The sequence below is a fragment of the Cynocephalus volans genome, chromosome 4, assembly GCF_027409185.1.
Source record: "Cynocephalus volans isolate mCynVol1 chromosome 4, mCynVol1.pri, whole genome shotgun sequence".
Lineage (NCBI taxonomy): Eukaryota > Metazoa > Chordata > Mammalia > Dermoptera > Cynocephalidae > Cynocephalus > Cynocephalus volans.
Genome location: NC_084463.1, coordinates 144,809,640 through 144,836,999, shown reverse-complemented (window position 1 = coordinate 144,836,999; position 27,360 = coordinate 144,809,640). Strand labels below are relative to the sequence as shown.

The following is a 27,360-nucleotide window of genomic DNA, read 5'->3' as shown; positions in this document are numbered from 1 at the left end:
GGGCTCCCCGGACCCTCTCCACTGGTCAGTGCACTGGGTGGGTTTACTCAATTCCTCTCCTCCGAGGCCAGCCCACCCCCAGCTCCTTACGTGAGGGGCGGTGAGGAGAGGGGAGGTGGAGATGGCTGTGGAGGAGCGGGCCATGGGCCGGACAGGGCTGGAGGGGGGCAGAGAGCGGGGACTCTGGGAGCCGTCGCTGTCACTGCCGTGGCTGCTGGGGGGTGTTGGAGGCATCTGTACCAGGTCATCTGGGGAGAGCAGGGGAAACCAGGTTAGCAGGGTTGTGTCCCAGCTCTGCTCTGACATCAGAGGAAACAAACTATCAGCCCTTGGTCTCAGCTGTAACATTAGAAGCCCCTCTGCAGTGTCAGAAAGACAGCTGACACCCAGAAGCCAATTCTTGAGTGCCACCCCATCTCTGACTCCACAGAGGCCCAGCTCCTTTAAGCCTGGTCATTGGTGTAGACATCATAGAAGCAGAATTCTTGGGAGACCCTCCCCTATCCCTGACTTCACAGGGTCCAGGGTCCTTAAGGCCTCAGCTCAGCAACCCCAGAAGGTGACTGGGGTCTCTGCCTCAAATCCGACCCCTGGGGATCAGGCTGGGCAAACAGCATCCTCTCCCCTCCTCCCTCCCACCCCAAATATTTAGCCATAACCACTCCAGGGTTCCCATTTCCAATTCCAATTTCTGTGTAAGAGGACACTCTGCAGGTGTCAGGAAGAGGTGCCAGAGAGGCCCAGATGCAGGGAGAGCTCAGAATGACCAGATAGTTCCAGGTGCGGAAACCTGGAGCTCCTTGGCAGGGCAGGGCAGGGCAGGGCAGGGCGAGGCTGGGAGCAGGAACCCTGCATCCTTCCAGGCTGGCTCAAGGCTGACTCCTGCAGAAGTCCTCTCTCCCTCCTTCGACACTTATTTGCCTCTTATGGATGCAACACTGTAAAGAGCACTGGCCAAGGTCTAGTCCTAACTGTAGTACCCCAACTGTGTGACCTTAGTTATGTTTACTTAACCTCTGTGAAACAACTAAACCTCGTGGTATTTAGCCCAGGGTCTGATACACAGTAGATACTTAATCAATATTTGATGAATTAATGAGGTGGGATTGGAAAGGTTCCATCAGCCCTTCCTCTGTCCCCTTCTCCCCAGTCTGGTCTAGGGCTGTGCTCCCAAAGCTCCCCGGAGTGGGCTTTTGTTGGTGAGTAGATGCTAAGAGAATTAGCAAAGAGGGTAAGAGGATGTTGGTGACAGTGATGGCAGTAGTAGACTGGGCAACAAGGGGACTGGAAAGAGAAGAAGGAACAGGGATGAACGGAGAGTGGGTAGGGCAGGGAGGAGAGGATATTTTAGCTAAAGGTGGGAGGTTTCTAGGGACAGGGATGGGCTTGATCAAAGGAGTAGGGATGCTGTCTGTCCAAGACTGGAGGGGGAAAGAGCCCCTCCCCTGGCACTCTTACCTGGTGTCACTTTGAGGAACTGGTTCACTTCCTGGGGCTCTGCTTTGATCACTGGCAGCTGAGTCATCTCTCCTGGGGCCTGAAGATGAGACAGATCCAGCTCCATTAGCTGCCCTTGGGACTGTCCCCACCACCTCCCTCCCTGAGGCTAGTGAGGCCCTGCACAGTTGGGAAGTAGCTGGGCTTGGAGCTCTGGGCACAGCCTAGAGGGAGTGAAGGCAAGTTCTTGCACTTGGAGAAGCCAGGTGACCCCCAAGACAGGAGAAGGTAGTAGTATTAGTGAAGTTCAGACCTTGAGTTAGAGGAGGGTGTCCTGTGTCCTCTGAGGCGAGGCCCACCTTCCCAGTGGAGGCTGACCCTGCGCTGACTGTGAAGGCCACGTAGGCCTTGGTATGCAGGTTGCCATGAGGACAGAGTTAATGCTGGCGCATTGTAGCTGGCCAGTGAATGGTGACAATTGTACAGAAGAGGGAGCATTAATTGGCTGGGGGCTTAGAGAAAGTTCCCTGAGAAGACAAAGTCTGCAATGGAGTAGAAATAGGAGTAGAATGCAGATAAAGAAGTTTGAAGCAGTCAGAGCCCCTAATGGGTTTTAAGCAGGAACTGATGGAATGAGATTTATATTTTTCACAAACATGCATTTCTATTTTCCAACTTGTTCCAGAAAGGACTTCAAGAACATGTGTGGTTTCATACACATGACTACCAACATGCATGTAAGTGGTCTCTTTGTGGAAGGCTTGGTGTTGGGTGTTGAATTTTGTGACCTATCTCCCCTCTGGGCCTGCAGCCAGCAGAAAGAAGTCATGATATTGTGCGTGAGACACAGAATCCTGAATTTAGGCAGATGAGTAAGAATCACAGAAGGTTCCAGATGGCAGGGACTTTAGAGATTCCTCGGTCTACGTCCCAGCTCAGCCCTCAAGTGACAGATGATGGGACTGCAGTGGCAAACTTATGTGGGTCACACAGCTCATTGACAATGCCAACTCCTGGTTCCTGTGCCTTCTGCTAGGGTGTTGTGACCTCACTAGAGTGGAAAGTGTGGGCTTCGGGGTCTGGCAGGCTGAGTTTGGAAGGCAGTCTGGCTGTATGATTTGGGGCAAACTGCTCAACTCCTCAAACCCCAGTTTCCTTCTATGAGGCCCCTGCCCAACCTCCATAACCCTGGACTCTGCTGCTGTCACGCCTTCCCTTCCTGCTTTGGTGAGGCCTGAGGAGTTCCTGAGCCAGTCTTGGCAATGGTCTTGAAAGATCCTGCATATCCGCAGCCAGACCTTGATCCCTGGGTCAATGGTGGGGCAGGGGGCTGATCTCCCTCGCCTTCGGCCACATACAGTTTGAGCAAGTGACCCATGTGGCCAGCAGGGGGCAGGCCAGCCAAACTCCAACTAGGGCTTTTAAATGACTGTCACACGGTAGAATCTTAGGGCTAGAAGCACCTTAGGTTGGTTCATGTGCCCGTTTTATAGAGAAGGAAGCTGCGGAAGAAAGGGGGAATGCAATGTGCCCAGAGCACATGTGAGGAGCTGAGCTGGGACTCAGGCGGGGACTCTCCCAGGAGCCAGGGGTTGGGCCTCCCATCCCTAAAGGGTCTTAGATTTATAGCTAAATGCTGCTATCTACACATTCATGGAAGTTGGTGGTGGTGGTGGGGGGGGGGGTTGGCATGAAAAAGTGGCTTAAAAACGTTAATCTCATAAATGTAAACAATTGAAGTATAGCACAATTTTTATTTTTTAAAAACTTTTATATATATATATATATATTTTCTTTATAGCACAATTTTTAAATTTCCATTTTGGTCTTTCTTTTTTAAAATTCTGAAGCTTCGAGAAAAGTAAGTGGCCTGGGCAGTCTCCATCTCTGAGGCCTCGGACCGGTCCCTGGTAGCCAGCCCTGACTGGCTCCCTGCAGGCTTTCTTCAGCACACAGTGAGGACCTCAGTTTCCATGGAGGGTACTGTGGTTTGTGTCCCTAGGATGGTGAAAGGGTGGCCAGAGGGGTAGACGGAGGTCAGGCCTGGGAGGTCCCACCCTCAGTCCTGAGGTTACAGTGCTCCCTTTTCTTAGAGCCGGTGGGGCACAGGGCTTTGAGCACCTTTTTCCATACACTCACCAGCCCTTCTTCCTCCCTCAGCCCCTACACACAGTCCCCAGGCTCACCTGATGGGGGATGGGCAGCCTGGACAGGGGGCTGAGGCCCAGCAGTGGGGTGGTGGCCATGGCAGCAGCGGCGGCCATGGCTGACGAGGCAGCCAGAGGGTCCACAGGAAGCTCCGGGCTTTGCTCCTGCTTCACCATGATGGAACACAGTTTGTGTCCCAGCGCCCATGCTCCATGTTCCGCATCTGGGGGAAGGGGCAGGACCCAGGCTCAGGGGACTCCTAGAGCAGAGGGGCTCAGCGCCTCTTCTGTACCCTGGAAGCTTCTCTGGACTGAGGAGAGATGCTAGGGTCCACTAGGAGGTGGGCTGGAAAGGGGGAGGAGGCATTTGTAAGGTGAGAGGGCAGGGTGGGCTGGGCTGGAAGAGGTGTAGGCTTCCTCTTCATTCAGCAGCATACAGAATGGGCTTGGACACCAGACCTGGACCCCTCTTGACTAGCTGTGTGGCCTTAGGCAAGTTGCTTAACCTCTCTGAGCCTTAGCTTCCTCATCTGTAAAATGGGGAAGGGAAAGGAACAGGACAGACCAGTAGTGAGGTTCTGAGGATTAAACATGCACATAAAACACTCGACACAGCACCTGACGAGAAGTAAATGTTCAGTAAACAGCAGCTATTGTTAACACAGTTCTGTAAACATTTGCTGAGCACTGGGCTAGGTGCTGGGGATCTGGCAAGAGTCATGAGCTATTCAGTGCAGGTGGAATGCAAAGGAAAGTGGAAGATGGGGTCAGAGGGGCCAGCAGGTGGCTCAGCCTTGCAAGCTGTGCTCAGAGCTGTGACTTTACCCAAAAGATGATGGGGAGCCACTGAAGAGTTTTGAGCATGTTTGAATGTGTAATTTAGAAAAAGATCACTCTGCACGTGTGTAGGGACTGGACCGGCTGCAGACAAGGTGGAAGCAGAGAGACAGCAGGAGGTGTGAAATTGTCCAGGTGCGAGAGGACGAGGCCTGAACAAAGGCAGTGGCCGTGGGGATGGAGTAGAGGGGACATGATAGAGACAAATTTAGAAAGAAGAATCCACAGGACCTAGTGACCATGTGGGGGGTGGGAGGTGATGCTCAGGTTTCCTGAGGGTAGCGTCCACCTCCTGCCCACCCGATGGGCCTGGCTTCACCTAGGCAACAGGGCTGGTGGGCTTTACTCCCTTTCCTGATAGGTGCCTACAGTTCTCCACCCAAGTCAGCCTTGCTTCCAGTAGCCCCCGTGCCTGGCAGCCAGAGAAGCAGCTGGCAAGACAGGGGTATGGTGTGCCAGCATATAAGGGAAAGGCTGGAGGGGACTCTGGACTTTGGGACCTGCTGTGGGTGGGGAGAGGGGTTAGTGGCTGCCTTATCCCACCTTGGAGGCCAGGCCCCACCCTGTTGAGAGCCTGAGTGACCCAACTCTGGGCCACAGGCTGTCCCCGGGCTACAGGAACACCCACAATCTTCCCAAATTACAGGGCCAGGCCACCGGCCTCCGGGAAGCTGCCCCCTGCAAAAGGCCCACAGACAAATTGCTTTAAAAATAGACTTGGGGAAGCTGAAAAGTTGCTGGGCCGGCCCAGAAGGGGTGGATGGAGAACCTGCAGCAGGAGTCCACCCTACACCCCCGCCCTTCCCCAGTCTGGGGCCTGAGACCTCATTGAGGGGCCTCCAGAGGCTTGGCTGAGGCCAGGGCACAGTGGGAAACTGGGACCTCAGCAGCCACAAGTCCTGGAGTCACTTAAAACCCCAGAAGGAGTATTTGCTCTCATGGGGAGGGGAGAGGTACAAAGGTCTGTCTTTGCCCCATTATTCCCATTAGTAGATGACGACACCAAGGCTTATTGAGGTTAAGAGATGTGTCTGTGATCACCTAGCCAAAAATGATGGAGCCAGAACCATCTGTATTTGAGGAAATGCCCAAAGAGATCATTTCTAGGTGGGGCATAGTCTGGGTTTCGAGTGCTAATTACCTGAGAGGAAGGACTCAGAAGGCCCTTTACTTTAAAGGGGGGAGCTGGAGGAGATGGGAGCTTCAGAGAACCCCACCTTCAGGAATATGGGTAGGGCACAGGAGTCTCTCCCAAGTAGCATCTTGGAGGATATCACAGTATGAGGAGGTGGGAAGGGACTACAGTCTTTGTAACTTGTTCACGTTTAGTACTTAATTATCCCTGCTCTCTCTTCTAAGTCAGTGGTTCTTAAATCAGAGCATGCATCAGAATCACCTGGAGGGCTGGGCCCTACCCACAGGGTTTCTGACTCAGCATGTCTAGGGTGGGACCTGAGAATTTGCATTTCTAACAAGTTCGCGGGTGCTGCTGGTGTCCAGGAACCACACTTTGTGAACCACTGACCTGAGTCAGCAAAAAGCCCGTTTGAGAACTGCCCAGATGGGTTTGATCTGAGGGAAAACAAAAAGACAGGGAGCAGCACCCCCTGAGAGGGGTTTGTGGGCGTCTCAGGCTGCAGGTGCCCCCTCCTGTCCCTCCAAAGCTTCCTCCCTCCTGGGCCTTCTGGGCCCTTCCACCTCTTACCTTGGGTGGTGTCCTCCATCTTGATGGGCACAAGGGGGCTCTGAGGCGCGGAGTCTCCGCTCAGGGAGTAGCTGTGCTCGGCCTGGATGCCTGGCGTGGGGGAGTCCAGTTCCATGTCCAGTAGAGGGCTCTTCTCATCCAGCACGGGGTCATCAAAGAAACTGCTGAACAGATCATTGGAGAAGTCCTCCATGTTCTCTGCAAAGTGGTCCAGGTGCTCAGGAAAGGGCTAGGGAAGGAACAGGGGACAAGAAGGAATTCAGCCTGGCTTGGGGAGAGGGTACAGGTGCTGCCGTGGAGCTAAGCCACCCCTGCCACCGCCGTCACTGCAGCCTCCCCGTTGCTGCGCCCACTTCTGTTATTGCCACCAATAATCCTCCAATCTCCCCTCTACCAACATCACCAGCTCTTACATTTTTATCACTGCTGTTACCGCTGTTGTCACATGATCTCCACCGCCATCTCCTCCCTCACCATCATTATCCCCAAGGGTGAGCTATGGATTGGGTCAGAGACTCCCTAGACCAGGCAACAGGGCGCTGGGCTCTGTGAGCTTGGTCAAATCACTTAAGCTGCCTGAATCTGTTTCTCAGTCCACCCTACCTCTTTCATAGCTGATGTGAAGACTAAATCAAAGAATAACTGCGTGTCTAGGCCAGCAAGTTTGTATACCAAAGGCAGTATTAGTGACTTTTGTATTAGCTTTTGCTGGGATGTGGGGAGAGAGTGATGCAGGTTGGTGGGATTCCAGTCCCCTCATTAGCACAGTCCCCATCTGTCTTCATGCCTCCAATGTCTCCCTTTCCCAAGCCATTCTTTATACCAAGAGATTAAACTCTGGAGCCATAAGACTTAGGTTCAAATCCTGGCCTTGATACTTCTAGTTATGACTCAGTGCTGTTCAAATTGTGGGCGATGACTCGTTAATGGGTTGTGAAATCAATTTAGTGGATCATGACCAGAATTTAAGAAAAAATAAAGCAGAACAACATAGAGTAGAAAATATTGGAGTGTACCGCACATAAGTGAAGTTAAATACCAGGCAAAAATTTCATCTCAGTTGTGATCTCAGTTGTGTGTTTTTTTTTTTTTTTTTTTTTTGTGGCTGGCTGGTACAGGGCTTGAACCCTGGACCGTGGTGTTATCAGCACTTTGCTCTAATGAACTGAGCTAACTGGCCAGCCAACAATGCCATCTATAATTTTTTTAAAACATATTTCTTAGAAATAAAAAAGCCTGAAATATCTTGGTCTTCATGACCTTGGGAAAGTTAATTAACCTCTGTCTCATTTCCTTCTCCAAACAGTGGGACTGATAATAGTTCCCACCTGCTAAGACTGCTGTGAGGATTGAACAAATTAATACACATAAAGCACTTAGAATAGTCTCCGGCACATAGTAATTGCTCAACAAATGTTACTTCTTATCATTAATAAAGCATCCCAGTAGCTGACACATAGTGGGTTCTTGTACATTATTTTTTTCTCTCTAAAGAATTACAAATGTTTAAAGAAATATTACTATTGTTCATTCTTTATTTATCAAATGAATAAATTTGCTGATGAGTTGGAAGAGATGGGGGTGGGGTTGCTTCCAGCCCTGAAACCCCACCTGATGAGTGGTTAAGGACTGGCATGGGGATGGGGTGGGGATTGGATCAAGGTCTGGAGTTGTTGGCCTGTTCTGGCCTGGAATGTTAGGAGTTTGTCCTAATCCAGGAGGGATGAATAGAGAAGCTTTCCGTCTGAGAATAATCAGCACCACATGAGTCCACCAGCCCTCACGGAGCAGGGGATGAGCACAGCTCTGGAGTCACATAGACTCACTTTCGACTCCTATCTCCACTACTTGCTAAGTTACTTAACTTCTCCGTGCCTCAGCTTCCTTACCCATAAGGGAGAAATAATAGTTCCTACCTCATAGCATTGTTAAGAGGATCAAGAATCTGTTAGATGCTTAGTAGTCACCTCTTAGGATTATGAGACTAACATAAGTAAATACATATAAAACACTTAGAACCGTGCCTAGTATGTAGTAAGTGCTCAATTCAACTCTGGTCCTGATCTGAACTTGGAACCAATGGGGTGGTGGTGGTTTGGACTTTCCCTCCAAACAAGCGTAATCAGAGAATCCAGGACAAAATGAGTTCAGGAGCCCCACTGACAGAGTTACTTTCTCTACTCCCCAGTTTGCTGAAAATCATAATCATCGTCCTACATTTTTGTTGTGGTTTTAACCTTTCAAAGTGCTCTCATACGTGTCATTTCATTTAATCTTCACAATTACCCAGTAAGATAAGGAAGTTGCATATCTGCATTTGACAGATAGGGAAACTGAGGCCCAGGGAGCCCAGTAGAGCAGAGAAGCATTCATAATCCTTCACTGCCCAGTCCTTCCCCAACTGCAGCAGACACTTCCCTGTTCAGTAATTGCCTGTTTGCCAGGCTGTAAACTCCTGGAGGCAGAGTCTGTATCTTGGTCACCTGTTGGATCCCAGCACCTGGCTCAAGATAGACACTCAATAAATATTGGTGGAGGGACAGATGCCCTGTACCCCACAGGACAATGCCATCAGTATATCAATTGTCCATCAATGCCTGGGGTGAGGTAGTACCAGGTCAGAAGCCTCAGCTGAACCAGTCTCTAAGAATAACTGTGATCCCAGACAGAAGCCATTTATAGGGTGCAACCCCCATCCCCCAACCACCCCGCCAGCCACAACCAGGGCTGTGCTAGCCATACCCTCCCCAGAGTCCTGGCCAGTCCAGCTGGGGGCGCTTCCTCTTTGCTCTCTCCCTCAGGGTCTCTCAAAGTCCTGGTGTAGGGCTAGGGCCCAGTGGGAGGGGGTTGTGAGGAGAGGAAGAGCGGTGAGTCAGCTGCTAAGGTATTTCTCCAGCAGCTGCTTCTCAGGAGATAAGGGTTTGCCAAGCTCTTTGTCGGGGCCTGGGAGAGGAGAGACTCTTCCTCTAGTCTGGACTGGGGTCCCTTAAGGTCTTAGTTCCAGGCAAATGAACCACAGTCTTCTCAAAGACCCCTTCTGGGGTGCCCACAGGAACCTGCAAAGAGAGCTCAGTTGGCCTCCCTTTTGAGCATCCCCCACCCCACCTGCTAGAAACAGCAGCCAAAGCCCAGCAGGATGGAGCTTCCAGAGCGGTGGGAGCCAAGTGTGGAAGGGGAGGGCGGCCAAGGGGCATGCAGGGTGGGGGTGGAGGACGCACTCAGACACTCCGTTTAACTTGCTCAGGGCTTCCTGGGGTTTTGGGCGGATGGTGGGCACTTCCCATCGGGGACTTCCCTTAGAGAGCTTTGTAGCCCTACTTCCATCTGGTGCTTGGCCTCTCATAGCAGCTCGGTTATGGTTGGTTCACACCATCAATTTAGAGGCAGAAGGGACCTGAGAAAGCTCATGGTCCACGCCCCCCCAGCCCCCATTTGCTAATGAGAAAACTGAGGTTGAGAGAGGGAAAGCCATCTACCCAGGGCCTCACAGTGAGCTGGAGATTTTGAGGGTGGAAGATCTGGGGCTGCACTGGGGTGTGCGGACGCTAGTTCCCTCCTCTCCCAACCACACCCAGTCCTCCCCCGAGTCCGCACACAAGAAGTTCAGGTTTAGCAAATCCGATGGAAACTGAGGGGAGGGGCGGGGGCCGACGTCCAGGAGACCAAGAACGGCAGGGGGCTGGGGTCTGCGTCAAGAGGGGGATTGGGTTCTATTGGAGATGAGCGTTCTACGGGGGTGCCTTTCCAGGCAACGGGGGTGGGAAGCCAGAAAGAAATATTATGATTTGTTTCCCTCCTCGTTAAAGACTTTTTCCTACAGTCGTGCCAATATAAGCTCTTTCTCGGCTGCCGCGCGCAGCCGGCGCCGGCTCCACTCTCTTGGAGGAGAGGTTCCCGAGCTCTCCGGCTCGCTGACCCGCATCCCCCTCGTCTCGGTTGCACCTCCTCTTGGAGCCCGGCCTCAGCCGCCTGCTTTTGGGGGAAGGATCCCGGTCCTGCCTCAGCGCGGCCCACAAAGGGTTAACCGGGGCGCGCTGGGGCCGCCCCTCGCCGGAATACGGCCTGCTCATTGGTGGGAGCCGCAGAGCCCCCGGCCAATGGAGAGGCCGCCCGCGGCTGAGGGGCGGGCTCCGGAGGAGTGAAGGGCTCGCGCGGGGGAGGGTCCCCGGCCTGTGCTGACCGCCCCGCCACGGGGCAGGACCGGGGGTGCCGAGTCCCGCCTCTGTCCCCTTCTGCGTCTGGTGCAGAGGCAGAAAGGCCCGGCGGTCCCACGGTGACCTAAGACCCTTAGCGGTGGCACGGCTCCGTCCCCTCCCCCCAGCGTTGGACAGTGCAGAGGGAGGGTCTCCTCCCACGTCCACCGCTCGGAGGGCGGGGGGCCCCAGTCCTCAAGCCCCCTCGCGGCTCTCGCAGCTCCTTCCGCCCTTCTTCGAACACTACTACCACGGGGCACACTGGTGGGACAGCGGGGTCTCCGTCCCTCGTGGGGGAGAGGGACACTCCCGGGGCGGTAACTGAACCGGCTCAGCCTCCTCTCCGCGCCCTCTCCCCTCGAGCCCGAGCTGCTCGGCGCCTGCACCCTCATCCTGGCTGGTGCCCCTCCCCCGGCCCGGGCTGGTTCAGTCTGTGCTTGGGGGACGGAGGCAGGAGACCGGAGCGGGTCCAGGCTGAGCTGTGGGATAAGGGGTGGTGGTGGGGGGAATCCCGAGCCCGGACATTCCTTCCGAGAGAGCGAGCTCTGGGGAGGGATGGGAGGAGAGTCCTCTCACATTTCCCCCTTTCTTCCCCCGCGGGCTGGGCCCACGGACCGCTCCCCCACCCCCCAACACACACTGACCCATGCATTCCCGGACGGTTACTTGCCTCGTGGTCACTAGAAAATTGCCCCCATTTCAAACTGAAGGGCCACAGTGTGAGTCACTGCTGTGCCCAGAGTGGAGGCGGGGAGTAAGGTCAAGAGAGAGCAGGGGAGGTGGGCCCCTGGGTGTCCGGTTGTCAGCTGACGTACCCTGTCCTTAAGCATCAGCATCAGGGCATTTGGGGGTCCTAAGAAACCCAGAACTGTCTTCCCAGAGCCAGACTCTAAGGCTATCCTGTGAAAGGAAAAGGCACCGGACCGAGACTCAGCAGGCCCCGCCCAGTTCTGCTCCGAGATCCAAGCAGGGGCAGGTGGTGTCTACTCTCTGGGCCTCAGTTTCCTCATCTGTTATACTCTGTGTCCTTATTAAAACAGGGGTGGCAGGGACAGGGTGAAGTGAATTAATCCTCAGAGAGTGGGCTCTTTTCCTCTGCCCTGGCCTCTCTGGGCACTGGAAGGGTTGAAGCCAGTTCTCCCTGTCTCTGGAGCCAAGCCCCTCCCTGAGCCTTCCTGGCAGGGCATGGGGTTTAGGGGAGCACATTGTTCCAACCTCCAACCTCACTCTCATCCTCCGCTCCCCACAGGCCCAGGGAAGGCGGCTGCTGAGGTTTCATACTTTCCCCCTACCGAACTATTCAGCACAGAGCCCAAGTCCAAATAAGCAGAAATACTTTTGTGTGTGTGCATGTGTATGTGTGTGTGCACATGTGCACATGCTACACAGACACGAGTTGGGAAGTTCCTTCTTACACAGGGGAACACCACCTCTCTGACACCACAGAATGAAAGATACACATACCCATTGAACATTCAGACAATTCCATGTACGGCATTGCACAGGTGCTATCACATGAGCTCACACACCCTCACGGGCTCACATGGCTGACACTCTCAGGTGCGAACGCAAATCCAATAAGGACACACTCATCAGATGTGGTCAGATAGACACAGATTCACATATGCACACTCATGCACATATGCAGTCACCCCAGACACGGGCTCACACAGACATGGTCATGCACACCCATATACACACACACGTCTCACACGATCACAGAACTAAATGCTGACTGCGCCAAGCCACGTGCCTGAGATGACTGAATCAGGTGAGTCCCAGTGAGGGAGACTGGGAGCCCGAGGCAAGGAGCTCACTCGGACAGTGAGGGCTGGGACTGGCAGAGGGGCCAACGTGAGGATTGTATTTCTCTATGCCAGTGTGTGCTGGACAAAGGAAGGGAGAAAGGAAGGGGCAGGCTGGCACCCACTGCAGGCTGCCTCTGCAGCCTCCAGCTCTGTTAGTGCAGCACTCCAGTTCCCCCTCCTGACACTGGTAACCCTGCCCTGGCCAGGCCACACGTCTCTCAAGTGCCTGGCCAGCCCCTGGCATCTACTGACCAGGCGGTCTATGTGCTGTGGCCCAGCCCTGGGGTGGGCGCCAGGCACTGTCTGGGCAGGAAGAAGCGATGGCAGTGAGTGCAGCCGCCCAGGACTGGATTAGCTGTGACTGGCACCACAGAGGGCACAGCAGCCCACAGTTTGGCTGCTTGAGATGCTGGTCCATAGGAAGTGGCCAGAGGATCCCTCTGGGACAGCTCAGGACACTGGAAACCAAATGCCAGGACTGGCGCTGGGGGCCTCTGGAGAATAAGGCAACAGTCACGTGCATTTATTCATCATTCATGCATTCATATTTACTGAGCACCTACTGTGTGCCCAGCTCTGCGGACCCAGAGATGAACAAGGCCTAATTCCTGCTCTGAAAAGGCTTTCTGACTAGTGATGTAACTACCCTATCTATAAAGGTTGGTCCAAGTCTTGAACTTTGATTCTACCCCAGAGCATTCTCCATCTTGCATTAAGAGGGATCTTCTAAAACCCAAGTGACTATTATTCCCCTGCTCAATATCCATCGATGGCTCCCTACTGCCCTTATGATAGAGTCCAAATTCCTTAGTGTAGCTTGAAATGATCTAGCCATGTTGCCTCTACAGCTTGCTGTTTCCCATTCTTGTCCATATCTTTGCAGCCTAGCATCGGTCCCAACACGCAATAGGTTTGCAGATGTTTGCTAAGTGACTGACTGACTGAATGAGTGGGTGGATGAAGGAATGTGTCAGTGAACGAATGGACTTTTTTCTGCAGCAGAGCTTCCAGGAATTACTGTCTTGAATTCTGCTCCAATGCCAGCTTGCTCCTGCTCCAGGCAGAGTTTCCATGAACCTGGACTCCTTCCCTTGGCTCCTCCCTGGTGGGGCCTGCTGTACCCATTCTCCGGGTTGTTCTTCACCAGGGCCTTTTTGGTTTTAAGCCCCAGCCAGATCAGGTACCTGGGAAGCACAGACCCCACTCCGTGCTGGAGGAGCTGCCCCCAGGCTTAGGCCAGGCCTAAGGGTATAAATAGAGCCCGGTGGGTAGCAGAGCTGCTTTCCCAGCCCCTAGCCAGCTGGAAGGCCCTCCTCAGCTGGAGCCTACCACTGGGCTCTGGCTAGAATTCCCTTGGCCTTTTCCCTTTCCTCAGTGCACTCAGCATTCGGCCTCTGGCTTCCTCAGCGGTCCGCCTGTCTGAGCTGTCCTCAGGTTTTATTTTTGGAAGAAGTGGTATTCTCTCTCTTGACTTACTCCCTTGCTTTCGGGAAGGTGTGGGATCCTTGGGCTCAGCTGGGGATCAGGCTATGACTCCAACCCTTGGGGTCTGGATGTCTCTGGGCCTCCAAGGGAGTGGGTCTCCAAAGACTCCTGACCCACCAGATGCTTCAAAGCCAGCTGCCTCTGCTTTCCTTCCCCCACCCAGTGTGTGACTAATGCCTGCCCTTGCTCTTCTTGAAGAGCCTCACGATGGCCAAAAGAAATCATTACAATTTTAGAGCTGAAAGGAATTTTGGCATCATTAGGTCCACCCCCTCTTATTTGCAGAGGCAATGGTTACAACCCGGTTCTATTCCTGGCTCTACTATGTCCTGTGCAGCCTTGGGCAAGTTATTTAAACTCTCTGAGCCTATCTCAGCTGTAAAATGTGGGAATTTATAGCTATCCCACCAGATTGCTGTGAGGATTAATCATGCACGAGATAACATTTGTAAAGTGCTTTATACAATGCAGGACGCACAGAAGGCTCTCATTAAACATAGCTATTATTGTTACAGATGGGGAAAACAGAGCTGGGGATAGGAGCGGACTTACCCACAATCACACTGCTCAAGGTAAGCGGCCGTTTCCAGAGCCGTTCATTTGTCTCTATCTCCCTTCCAAGGAGAAGGGAGGGGCTGGCAGCAGCCAAAAGGAAGAATTTTCTTGAGTCAGTGACATGGGCAAACCCCTGGGAAGGGTCTTCTGGGTCTGCCTCCTACCACATGCCCAGGCTGCCTCTGGGGCAAGCAGTTCCTCCATTGCCCCAGTGCCCTCGTTCTTGCTCGCTGAGGGCAAGGGGTCTGGAGAGGAGACCCTAGCACTCAGCCCCAAGGTGGACTCCAGGCCAGTGGGACTCTGAGAGGAGGGGGGATTGTGTGTCCTGACATCACAGAGCGGAGAAGCTAGAGCCACAGCTGTGTGGGCCAGCTGGGGCCCTTCCAGCACGTCCAGATGTCTCAGGAATGTGCTGAGCTGGGAACTACCTCGCTCCTTCCCTCGCCACCCCCAACCCCTCATCCCCTCTCTTGCTTGCTCAAGCTCTGCCTCCACCCCACCCCCTCTGCCTTCCCCTTTCATCTCTCCCTGGAGGCCTCCTGTCCACTGTTCCTCTGGTACCTTGCCATAGCCCAGCTCCCTCTCCATCCTCTGAAGGGGCTGTGAAAGGCAGGAGCCCTTCCCCTTCTGCAGACCCCATGGGCTGACCATGTGGGATCGGGGGAGATGGGAGCCTGAGCTAACTGGGAGGGGAGAGTTCTGAGTAGATAGCACATGCCAGATCCCAAATGTGGATCTGATTTGCAGCCCTGGAGAGAAAGGGGTGAAGGCTTTGGGGCGGCAGAGGGCAGGGCTGGGCTTCCTCTCTGGGAAGATGGTGAGAGGGGATCTGGGAATTTTGTCCCAGCCATTGGGTGGGAGGGCCAAGGTGGTGGGGTGCCAGGCTGGCTGGGCTTAGGAGGGGGGTTCAGATCCTTCTAGGCCCCTGGTCAATGAAGACATGATTTGCCTGATAGTGGAGGGTCCTGAGCTGTAGGAGGGGTGGGGGAACCCCATTAGGATCCTGGGGTTGGCCAGAAGACAGGACATGTTTGGGGCTGGAGCTCCCAACCCTGAAGAGGGACAGCCTGTTCCTCTGCAAGGGTGGAGTTGCCTTGGTCCTCCCCAGGCCAGCCCGGCCCTGAGTGCTGGAGATGAAAGAGCCAGAAGGGAACTGGTACGCCTGGCCCAGTGTGAGAGTCACATAGGGGCACGGTGTGAAAGTCAGAGGAGAGAAGGGACCTGGGGTCAGCTGCTGCCCAGGAAGGCCCCAGTTCTGTCTCTCCTGGGGGAGGGTCTCTGATCATCCAGACAGGCTGACAGCTGAGATCCCCCTAATGGACTCTAGACTTCCCAGTACTGAGATACTGAGACGGTTCAGAGCAGATGGGGACCACCACCTTGTCCAGCTCAGACCATTCATTGGCTCCCTTCTGCCTGCTGAAAAAACTCCCAGTCCACTAGCGTGGTATTGTGTCATGAACTGATCCTAACTTACCATTAGAGCTGAAGTCCCCTCCTCTTTTCCTTTCTTCCAGCCTAGTTGTACTGACCACTCCCAGTTCCTTAAACCCACTGTGGGCTCCACTGCTGCAGGGCCTTTGCTTATTCCATTCCCTGTGCCTGGAATGCTCTGCCCTTTATCTCCTCATTACAACTCCTCCTGTCCTTTAAGGCCCAGCTCGAATGTCCCTTTCTCCAGGAAGCCTTCCTTCCCTGATCACCCAATTTAAAGTGCTTTCCCTCTCTGTACCACCATAGCACTTACAGACTATTAGGTCATTGGTTAATATCATGCCTTGAAATCTTATTGTGCACAATGGGACCCATCAGTCCCTCTAAACTTTAACTTTCTTGAGGGTAGAATCTAGGATGGATTTCATCCTTGAACCCTCACACAGGATCTAACATATATGATGCCTAATAGTAATGGTCATAACAACAATAATAATAATAATAGCTAATATTTATGTGCCAGGCACTGTTCTCATTCTTTGCATGAAGTATCTCATTTAAGCTTCAGAAGATAGAGTAAGTATTATTAGTACTCTCACTTTATGGATAAGGAAGCTGAAGCACAGAGAAGTTAAGAAGCTTGCCCAGGTTCATTCACTCAGGAAGTGGTTGAGTCAGGATTTGAACCCAAGCTCTCACCACAGAGCCTGTGCTCTTCAGCACCTACAACACTGGTTGCTAAAGGAATCATCCTGCTGTCCCATCCCAGTGCCTATTACAGAGCCCCACTCCATGCATTGGGTCCATACCTGGGGTCCTGGTTCTGTTCCTTCCCTGGCCATCTCTCTCCTGATGCCCAGAAAAGCAGAGCCCTGAGAAGGGGCCTGAGGCTTTTTGGCTTTATCCAAAGAAGAGATCTTCCATCTCCAGAGTGGCCAGACAGAAAAATAAAATCCCTGTGCTCAAGGCTTAGCACAGGGCTGGAGAAGGTGGAACATCCCTCCAAGGGCTGACCAATGCTGAGGACTACCCTTTCAGGCAGTGACCACAACAAATAGAATGAAAACAGTAGTAGCAACTATTGTACGGAGAGTTGACCGTGCACCAGGCATGGTGCTAGGCCCCCTACAAAAATTTCTCATTGAATCCTCATAAGAATCCTATGTTTTACCATCATCCCTACTTTATGGATAAGAAAAATAAGCTCCAAGAGGTTAAAGCACCTGCCCAAGCTCACATGGATGACATGTGATGAGAGCCAAGGTTTGCTCCTGGGTCTGAGCCATGCTAAAGCCAACCATTAATGGCCAGCCCGCCGCACCTCAGGTATGACTCAGCTCACTAGAGCTTGTCGAGTTATTTGCCATTTGACCTGCGGACCTGGTGTCTACTCAGGTTGGGCCTGGATGTAGGCACCCAGTCTCAGGACTTTCTTGTTCAGAATATGCCCAGAGTGGGGTGGATTCAGGGTTTACAGCTCACTTCTTCCCCAAACTTATGGGGCTTTGAGAGACCAAGATATTCAGAGCTGGATCTATTTCTTAAGCCAGGTGTTGAGTTCCCAGGTATCTATTTTATTATACTTTATAATTCATAGATATGCATTGTTTATACTCTTTTAGTGCATAATATATTTCATAATTGAAAAGGCCATTGTGATAAAGTGAAAGGTAGAGGTGGAATTTAGGCTAAGATTCATTAGTTGAATAAATGAATAAATGAATGAATGAATAAATAAATAAAATCCACTTTAAAAGAAGGACCATCAAAGTGGAAGTGTGGAAGTGTCCTTTCTTTCACTATTCATTTCTCTGTCATCCCCATGCCCCTGGACCTTTCCTCCCACCCATCCTTCCATCCTCCCACCCATTTCACTTATCCATCGTCTCCCCACTCAACCCTTCCTTCCTTCCTTCCTACCTTCTAGTAAATAAACATTTCCTGAGCCCTCAGACACTATAGCTACTGCTGGGGATTAGCCAAAAATAATTAACAGATACTCTGTGCCCTCAAGGAACTCTCTGTCTACTTCAGCAATGAGGAAGTCAAGGCCCAGAAAAGGAAAGTGACTTGCCCAAGGTCACACAGCAAGGTAGGAAAATAAGGTGAGGAAGGCATTCCAGACAGAGGTGAACCTGGGGGCAAAGGCTCAGGTCTATTCGCCTCCAACGCAAAGCCCCTCAGCCACTGCTGGGAAGCTGCCCCCGGCTCTCCGTGAGGGCCTGCAGGGCCTGCCTCACTCCACCGCTGCTTTCCTTTTTGTTATTCTTTCAGAAGGGGAGGAGGGGGGCGTGGCTGCTGCTGTCCAGCTGTTAAGTCAGACCACATATGATGGTCAGCCCAGATATGTCAGCCTCTCTGTGATGGGTGAAATGGCTTTTGGGCGAAGAGCCAAGGGCCAAGAAATGGCAGCGAGGGCTCTGTCCCAGGAGAGCTGGGGGACGAGGCGCACTGAACCTGGCAGCAGGGAAGCCCGTTATTGCTCTAGCTATCAAGTTGGCCTCCTTGATGATATGCTGTGTCCAGGCCATGGGGATCGGGATCTTTGACATTCCACGGAACTCAATACTTTTGACATATTTCCTCCAAGGGTCAGACTTCTGGGCCATATCTTGCCCCTCCCACCTTCTCCTGAACCAGATGCTCGCAGCCTCCACATTTTCCCCAATCCTGGTCCAGGGTCCTGCCACTTACTCTGGCTTCCCTTGGCCTGCTCAGGGGGTTACCTAGAGTTCCAGCCAGAGCAATGCTCATGGTCTTGACTTAACTCCACCCAAATCTTCCTCCCCCATCCTGCCCCCTGGAGCGTTGAGACTTGCAGAAGAACAGCCTGTTCTCCAGCATCTGGAGCTGGTTTCTTGAGGGAGGTTCAAGGGCAAGCCAGGTCCCGGAGAAAGATGCTCTGGGAGAGCCTCGGTCCTAGGACTTGCAGGAGGCACACGGTGTGGGGAGGCGAGGACACAAGCAGGTCTTCTTTATCCTCCTTCTGGCATAGTAGCTGGGCCAGGCCAGACATAAACCGACCCTCTTGGGGAGTCCTGGGAGCTGCAGAGAGCAAGGTTCAAGTCCCCAGAAGGGCTGGGGAGCAGCATCCCAGGGTGAATATGAGGAGAGGGTGCAGGATGGGTTGCAGGGGCCTACCCAGGGGATCTGGCTTTGCCCCTAAAGCTCTAGCCCTAAGGATGGGGGTGGGTGAGGATGAAGGCAGGGCCCCTCTGATATCCAAGATCCCAAACTTTCCTTGCCCAGGGGGCAAAGCTCAAGTCAGAACAACAGTGGGAGAAAACTAGCTTCTAGCTGCTTCTCTCTCCCCTCCTTGACTCCCTCCATAGGATTCTTGAAAGAGTTAACAGGTCCCTCTCCTCTCTGAGTCTGTTTTCTCCACTGCACAAGGGGCAATAATGCCTATATATGTTCAATAAAAGGGACACATCCCCAGTCCTTCCTGCTGAAATGCCTTCCAATAACTAAGGATGGAGGAAATTGGGGAGGCGGTTGCGGAGGTCACCTTCTCTGAGAAATTTTTTGTGACCTCCAGCTTGGCTCAGACCCCCCAACATGCTCTGCTCCATCACGGCACCCACCATGGTGGTGATACTGTCTGTTTCCCTCTCTGTGTCTCTCAATTGGCTGTCAGTGACTGGAGGGCCAGGTGTGTCTTCTTCATCCAGGTAACCCTGACACCAGCATAGGTGTTGGTTCAGTGCCCAGTTGTTGAAGGAATGGATGTGTGTATTAATGAATGAGCAAGTGAATCCCCAGCTGGTCCAGGGAAGCCAGAGGGACCTCAAAGCAGATTGGGATGCAGACAGCACTTCTGTGCGACCCAGCACGTCCACCATCCTTGGGGCTGGCCAGGCCAGGACACTAAGAACCACAGGGCCCCTTCTAGAACTGTGAGTGCACTTCTTACACACTCAGGTCTGCCTTTAAAAAAAAAAAAATTCCCTCCTACCCTTACAGGGACTACTGCAGTCTAAAGTGCTTTTTCTCTGCAAATATAGTAAATCCTTGAAAAAGAACAAAGTCCACTACGATATGACCAAAACTTGGCTTCTGTCTTATGCCCAGGCCCCATCTCAAATAAAAGTGGGCAAAACTCTTATCTCTGTGGGGTTGGTAAAGAAGTGACTGCCTTGTGCTCCTGAGGGACTTTCTCAGTTCAGTCTGCTGCATGCAATAAAGCTTCACGATCTTTACTTTTGTGCTTTTTCTGATAGTACAGTCCACCTGAAAAATATTGTTTTTCATTGATCCTACAAAAATATAATTCTACATTTTACATAATTGGAAATTTTAGACTTTAGACAAACTTAGACATTATGGTGGAGTTTTACTATGTTGAGCACCTATTTATGCCATAATACTGTGCCAAGTTTATGGCAATGCACAAAACTAATATGGTCTCTGTTCTTGTGGGATTTACTTTCTCATGGATGAAATAGACAATAAGCCAGTAAAATAACTGTAAACTTGTATAGGGCTATGAAGAAATCAAAGGACTGAAACAGAAAATAACAGGGGTCCCACTTTAGGTAGCAAGTGAGGCTTCTCTAAAGAGATGACGTTTGAGCTGAGACCAGAAGCTGAGATAGACAGCACTGGAGGGAAAGCATTCCAGATGGCAGGAACAGCATGTGCAAAGGCCCTGAGGCAGGACTGGAGAAGACTTAGTTTTAAACTGGGTGAGTGTGGATCCAGGAGTCCTAGAGCAGTCTGAAAAAGAAATTGGGGAAGATAGAAGCCCTAGAGCTAGTGCTCAAAGGTGAGGCCTGAGCCACAAGTTCAAATCCCCTGTGGGTCAGCCAACTCTGGACAGTCCTAGACCAGGGACTACAAGAGCCTGTGTCACAGTATGGTGATGGCTCAAGACAAAGACAACTCATTGGAAACCATGGAGAGCCTTTCCTGAATCTCAGAAACAGTGTGGGCTGCAGAATCCTGACGGCTGAGAGCAGATGGGCTTAAGTACACTTTTTCCTCCTCCCTGAAAAATGTGGGGTCTGGCCTGGGCCCTAATTCATTCATTCATTCATTCATTCACTCACTCAACAGCATTTGGTTGAGGCCTGCTCTGTGCCAAGCACTTGCTAGGCACTGGGGATATAGCAGTGAACAGGACAAAGCCCTTGCCCTCAAGGAGCTCGTTCCCTCAACAATGGGGGAAGCAAAATCAAAACAAAACTAAATCCCTGCCCCAAACAAACTTAATGTTTTGGTGGAGGGGTAGGTGTCTGGGGAGGTCTTCCTTTCTGAATAGGGTGCCTGAGACTTGGGATCCTCCATTAGTTTGTTTTCATTAATTCTCTTCTACTGGATTCTGCCCTGAGACCAAAGTGCCCGGGCCCTTCTGTCCTCCTTCCTGCTGATGAGAATTTGAAGAGAAACACACACATATCTCCCTTTTTACGGGCAGTTAAAGGACCACCCACAGACATAGGAACACCCAAACACACATTCTTCTCTAATCTCCCTAAATCCCCCACAGGCTGGGGGTGGTGGTGGCTCTCTGCTTCCCCAGTTAGCTCAGGAGAATCCAGGTTGGGGGCCTGGGGAGCAGTGACCAGCTCCCTGCCCCTGGGCTGGTCCCTGGGTTCCTGTCATCCCCACACCTGGCCTCCGCAGCTGTGGGGAGGTGAATGAGTGTGCTGGGCAAACATCCTTGCAGCTTCCTGCTGCTCCCCTCTGAGACAACAGAACTCTTCTTCCTCCTCCGTCTCCTCCCCACACCCTCCCAGCTGGGACTTCTCTGGGATCCCAAGTCAGTTCCCTCTATAGAAACCAGAGTCATTCCTTCCCCTTAGGGAGAGGAGGGAGGTCAGAGGCACACAGACCTAGTGCCTCTATCTAGAGACACAGCCTGCTCCCTCTGGTCCTTTATCCCAGTCCTCTTAGCCCAGACCCTCTCTCACATGTGCCAAGGGGCTGAAGGGTCACAGGGGACAATGGAATAAGGTTCAAGGGCAGCCACCTCACGGATGGTGGGAGGATGGGGAGGGGCAGGAGGAGAAGCACCCACATCTGACAGGGAGGGCAGCCCCTTCTGAGGGGTGTCTCTGAGAATCACATGAACAGGATTGCAACAACACAAAGGTATCCTCACAGAAGAAAAAATAAAGCACCCCAAGCCACCTCCAAACACACCTGACTTGACTTTGTGTACTAAGTCTCCTGTCTCTGTCCAAGTGAATGCACATTTCTTACAGAGTTGTGTTCAAGGCAAATATACATTTTGCTTTTTGCACAAAGCAACAGAGCTTCCATGAGACTTACTGGCGTGTGTCTGGATTTTTGAGAAGGATAGCGAATACCCTCCTCTCCATCTTCCAGACTGAGAAGCGTACAGACACCATCCCTTCCTATCCCTAACCTTGAAATATTTTCCAACTTCGTGCAGAATAAAGGAAGAGTTGAAGGTGGGGTTGATATGTGATCCTAGTTGGAAGGGACTTTAGATGTAGAAATGAAGGCCCCAGAGAAGGAAAGTGACTCATTCAAGGTCACACAGCAACTCCTCGCTGAGTAGTTCTCGCTACCACTCTGGCTCAAGTCAGCTATGGACTCTTACATGCCAGGCATTGTGCTATAGTAATCTTTACACTAATCTTCTCACTAAATGTCTACAATAATGCTATGGGGAAGGTTGTAATACCCCATTTTTCAGATGAGGAAACCAAGGCCCAGAAGAAGAAAAGTCACTTCTCTGAATTGCCCAGCTGGCTGGTGGCAGAAACACAGCCAGGACCAAATTTCCTGATACTTATCCCAGGTGGTCTTTCTTCCTCCCCTTAGACACCCTTTCCTTTCCTCCCGCCTTGCCTGGCCTTGCCCAGGAGCAAGGTCAGGGGCCTCCCCAGCCTCCTCACTGGCTGGGCTTTCCCTCCCAGCGTCTCAGTGCTGAATACCACTGTCTCCTGTGCTGGACCAAGGCCCAGATGAGCAGCTGGGGATGCAGGGCTGCACGGAGCAGCAGGAAGAGGCTGTGGGCGGCAGAGTTCATTCAGAAGAAAGTCCAACTCAGAGCTGCCAGGGCTGAGGGATGCTCGCTGGGGGCCCTACCGTTCCCTTTGACTGCCAGGGTCTGAGCTCTGACAAATCCCTTTTCCCCTGACCAGTGTCTTTTACCATCTCCAGGAGGGGTGTGCGGATCCTTAGAACCCTGCTGCTTTATTTCTAGGATCTGTGCCAGAACAATCCTTAGAAAGACTCTGTCCAACCTTTCCCCATTTTATGGACAAAGAAATTGAGGTCCTGAGAGGAGAGCCAGTCGCACGGCCCAAACTCACAGGGGAAGCAGAGCCAGTTCTAGAACCCAGGTCTTTCTGCTGCCAGTGCAAACTCTCCCTCTTTTCTCCCTTGGCTTGTCCACAGAAGTGTCCTCCCTCTGACTGGAACAAAGGGCCTTCCTCAAGAGCAGGGTGACCCGAATGTGCTGTCTGATGGAGAACAGACAGACCTCACACCCCGTGCCTCCCTGCCTCAAGTTGCTGTCCTTTGGCTTGTTTCCTTCCCCACCATCAATCTAGTGACCTGGGACAGTTTAGGTGGAAGTCCGAGATGCCCAAGTCCTCTAAGAACTTGGCTCTTGCCTGGCCGAGTTTATCTTAGTCCCAAGAGGTAGAGGCCAGCAGGTAGAGACCCTCAAGTGCTTGATCACAAGGTGAGTGTGTGTGTGTGCGTGCACGCACGTGCAACTGATGATTCACGGCATGGGGGGCTCCCACTAGATTCTCCAAGTAGCCCACATTTCATCCTGGCAGGCCCTTCTGAACCCAAATATTTTCTCCTGTTACTGAGCCTGTGCCCCTCCCCCATCAAGGCCTTAGGGCTGAGCCTGAGAGAGGGAGGGAGGGAAGAAGAGAAGCCACGTTTCCTTAGGGAGGGAGGGGAAAAGAGAGAAAGAGAAGAAAGACAAGCCCAGAGACAGAGGCAGTCATGAAGACACAGGGAGAGAGGGACAGACAAAGTCAGCCAGACCTAAGGGACAGAGACACAGAGCAGCGACCTAGAGACACAGAAGGAGACAAAGGCCTCCCTCCTGCCGAGCGATCACTCTATGCTGCCCTGACCTCCTGAGCCTCAGGTCCCTCCCTGGGGGGTGTTGGGTCTGATTCCCTGGGGAGGCCGGGGCAGCTCGCCTAAGTTTCTGGGTCTGGCTCAGAACCTCGGTCTGGCTCTGGCCCCCAAGGGGTGTCTGGTCTCTGGCTCTCTGAACGCTCCCCTGTGCGCCCCCCAGCGGAGGCCCTAATGGGGGCGCAGGAGGGCGCCGCCACTTTGCGCCCAATCTGGTCCCGAACCCCTAGGGTAGATGGGGGATGACTAGAAGAAGACATGGGCGGAGGACAAAATTGGTGTCTCTTGAGCTCATATGCGAGGATCAGATGGACCCGACGCCTCGACGTCCCCTTCCCCTAGAAGGCTGAGGCCAGTGTATCCACGGACAGAGCCCCCAGGAGGGGCGCGCACTGGCGCAAGCTCCCAGGCTCGTCCCAGGCTCGGGGTCTACGGGAGGTGTCAAGGGACCTAGTCGCCAAATCTCAGCGCTCTAAGCACGTATCCCTCTAGGAGACCCTGCACCAAGCCCCCTCCCCCGCTCCTGCCCAATGATGTGTAGTCCCGTCCTTCTGGGGGCCCAGGCGCACCGCGAAGAGGGGCGGCGAGTGGTGGAATGGGGACCGAGACCCTTCATCTTACCGCATTGTTGAGGAAATCCGACTCGTTCAGATCCCCCAAGTCCAGGAAGCTGGATCCGGGGAACAGCCTGTCGGCCGGGAAGGGTTCCAAGACGGCGTCCATCGCGGCCGGCTCCGGGGACCCCCTTCGGCCGGGCTTCCCTCACTCCAGGGCGGCGGCGCGCCCAGCCCAGAGCTCCTGCCTGAGCGCTGGCAAGCGGGCGGGGGGCAGGTCCGGGGCGAAGCCCCGGGGGAGGGGCGGGCGGAGGCGGCGCGGCCCCGGGTGGGGGGCGCGGGGGGCGCGGGGGCCTTAGGGCAGCGGCGCGGAGCGGGCTGGGCTCAGGGGCCCCGGGCGCACCGCGGGCATTTAGCCTACTCCTCCTCCTCCTGCTCCTCCCGGGGCACAGCTGGCTTCCATGGGGAGCCCGGGGGTGGGGCTGAGGGCTTGAGGAGCCCCCCGGACAGGGTGGGAGCCGGGGGCGGGGGAGCTTAGCGCTCCCCCGAGACTGGGTGGCTGCCGGCCGCCGCGCTGTCTTTGCGTCTCCCTCTGCACGGCTCCTGTCACTTTCCTGTCTGTGAAACCTGGAGCCCCTGGCTGGTTAGCCCAGCTGGCCGAGGCGCCACGCCCCCATATCAATATTCACGAAACTTTAATATTAATGAGAAGGGGCGTGGCTCCAGAAATCGTCCCTCCTCTTTTAAAGAGACCTCTGTGACCTAGTCTTCCTTGCCAATCTTTGTTCTCTGAACGCTCAAGGTAGGGACTTAAAGCAAAATCGTCCTGGAACAGCTAACAGTGTTCCTGGAACATCGGCATCTTGTTAAGACTTTGCCAACCACCATCCTATAAGTGAACGAGGGAGCTGAGTTATTTCCATTCTTCCAGCCTTCCTTATGCTAAAGCCTGAACCAAACCCAAAGTCAGGGAATACCATTTTGGTGTCCCTCAACAGATCTCCCTTTAATGGGGAGGTTTTCAGCTTCTTAACTTTTATTTCTCAGTTCGCATGTTTCTTCCGCCAGGAAGCTTTCCCTGACCCCACAGAGCATTTCCACATCTATACACTCACAGGACATGGAGTGCTTACCTCCACTGTTGCAAGTCTAATGTGGTATTGTCATTGTCCCCTCAGGTGTCTATGATCCCATTGGACCGTGAGACTTCTCCAGGCAAGGACTGTACCCAGCTTCTCTGTGTGTGAAAGGATTGGGGACCAGAAACAGATGAGGGAGTACCCCCTTCTCATCAATTGTCAAGTCCCCTTAGTGGTTCCTAAGAGCAGGAAGTTGGAGAACAGTGGCTGTAGAGTGTGGATGAGCCAAGGTGCTGGCTGGCTGTACTCTCTCAGGTCACCAGACACTCCCAGGCCCCCTGGATCCATTACCTAAGTGGCCTGCTCCTGCATACAACTTAATCTCTTAAAAGGGCTGATAAACAATCACTGAGCACCTGAACAAATGGGGGTGGTTCTAAAAGGCGCTCCCTCCGAGGGCTGGGCACAGTTTCTTGCCCAGAAGTCATTAATAGGATTAAGTGTGTCCTCCTTGTCTGGAACTTACAATTAGCTCAGGAACCAAAAGGCCTTTAAGAAGGAAAGATGTCATTGCAGCTAAGCCATCGATGTCGCTGAAATTGCTCTTAGTGCCAAGGTGGGAGAAGCGCTCACACTGAAGCTGAGACAGCAGTTGTTTGCTTGCCTGGGGCAGGAGGGTGGGCAGGCTTTCCCCTCATCTCATGACCTAGTTGACAAAGTTCTGGAGAGTAAAGTTCTGACCCTCCAGGCTGTCACATGATTGTTAGCTCCCAGGCCTCCTGGAGAGTTTGCTCCTGAGAAGCTGGATTACAGCCCATGCTCAGGAAACTGGTTCACCAACCATGCAACTCTGAGAAGTTAGGCTGGGCCCAAAAGAAATCAGTTCACCCCCAAAACAGTGGTGGGTAAAATTAAGGTGCTGGGATCATGGGTGTTTTCCCCAAATGTGTCACATCTGGCCAACTGGGGAACATTCAGACACTGAGAACATGGCTGATCCTTCTCAGGGTGAGGAGCGTGGTCTCTGGCTGGGTAACAAGCCAGTCTGTCGTGGGCGAGCTTGTGGCAGCAGGTGTCTGGAGTCCTGGCTCCTGAGCTGGAGTTCCTGCAAGCCCCCAGGAGGGGCAAAAGTGCCCCTCTGCCTGATGTTGGCTGGAAATTGTGCCTGTGTTCCTCCCAGCCTGCTCTGTAATTAGAGACACAGGTACCATTTAAGTGATTGGGGAAGATTATATAGTTTTAGATAAGTAGGATTAAAGTGTCCTCTCTTTCCTTATTCTTACCCAGGTGAACACCCCAGGAAATCATTGAAAATAATCCTGGTGAGACATTCTGGTTCCGGCACCTCCTGTGGAGTCTGAGAGGTGGGATATCTCAAGAGAAATCCTGGGGGGAAGGGGTGGCAGGAAGGGAAGAGGGGACAGATAGTGCAGAGCCTGGCATGTAGTGGGAGTGTGGCCCTTTTCTTTCTCGAAGGAAGTGGATGGCAAAGACCAGCAGACATGAGGATGACAGGGGATTTAGTCACGCCTTCTACAAGTATAATTGAGCACCTACTGTGACAGTCCCTACATCAGACACCGGAGACACAGAGGTGATTAAGAACTTACATCCCAGAGTGAGTGTGGGAGTGCAGGGGTGGGTGGGCACAGGAAAGTAGGGGTAAACATTTTTAAGAAGGCAATTTCAGGTAGCAATAGGGACTGTGAAGAAACAGAATAGTGCCACGTGACCATGCAGATAAGGAAGGCCTCTTTGAACAGCGAGCTCATGCGTGAGCTGAGAAATAAATCATGAACTGGGGCCACTTATGGGGCAAAATGGAAAGAAGAGCCTTCCAGGCAGAGGGAATGGCAAGTAGAAGAGAGAGAGAGAGAGAGAGAAAGGCATGACTGGGAGGGGCACGAGCGAGATGATGTGTGTGAAACCCTAATGCCCGACATAAACCCGGTACTCAGGGTCACAACGAGGCTTGCTCTGTTCTAGGCAAGTATGGAAAGAGTCGTGCCAGTTCAGAGTAGGGGGCCCACCGGAAGCCTTCCGTAGGGTGTGG

General features: G+C 52.9%; 1 protein-coding gene across 1 annotated transcript in view; it reads right to left on the bottom strand.

The window, feature by feature from the left end:
- Positions 1-24,454, bottom strand: part of CREB3L1 (cAMP responsive element binding protein 3 like 1) — a 31,822-nt gene extending 7,368 nt beyond the window's left edge. Inside the window, exons 1-5 of the mRNA XM_063094332.1 lie at positions 24,296-24,454; positions 6,127-6,355; positions 3,624-3,808; positions 1,459-1,537; positions 91-248 (exon numbers count right to left, since the gene is read on the bottom strand). Coding sequence (XP_062950402.1) covers positions 91-248; positions 1,459-1,537; positions 3,624-3,808; positions 6,127-6,355; positions 24,296-24,397 — 753 coding nt within the window. The 5' untranslated portion in view covers positions 24,398-24,454. The remainder of the gene's footprint in view (positions 1-90; positions 249-1,458; positions 1,538-3,623; positions 3,809-6,126; positions 6,356-24,295) is intronic.
- Positions 24,455-27,360: the final 2,906 nt, after the last annotated feature.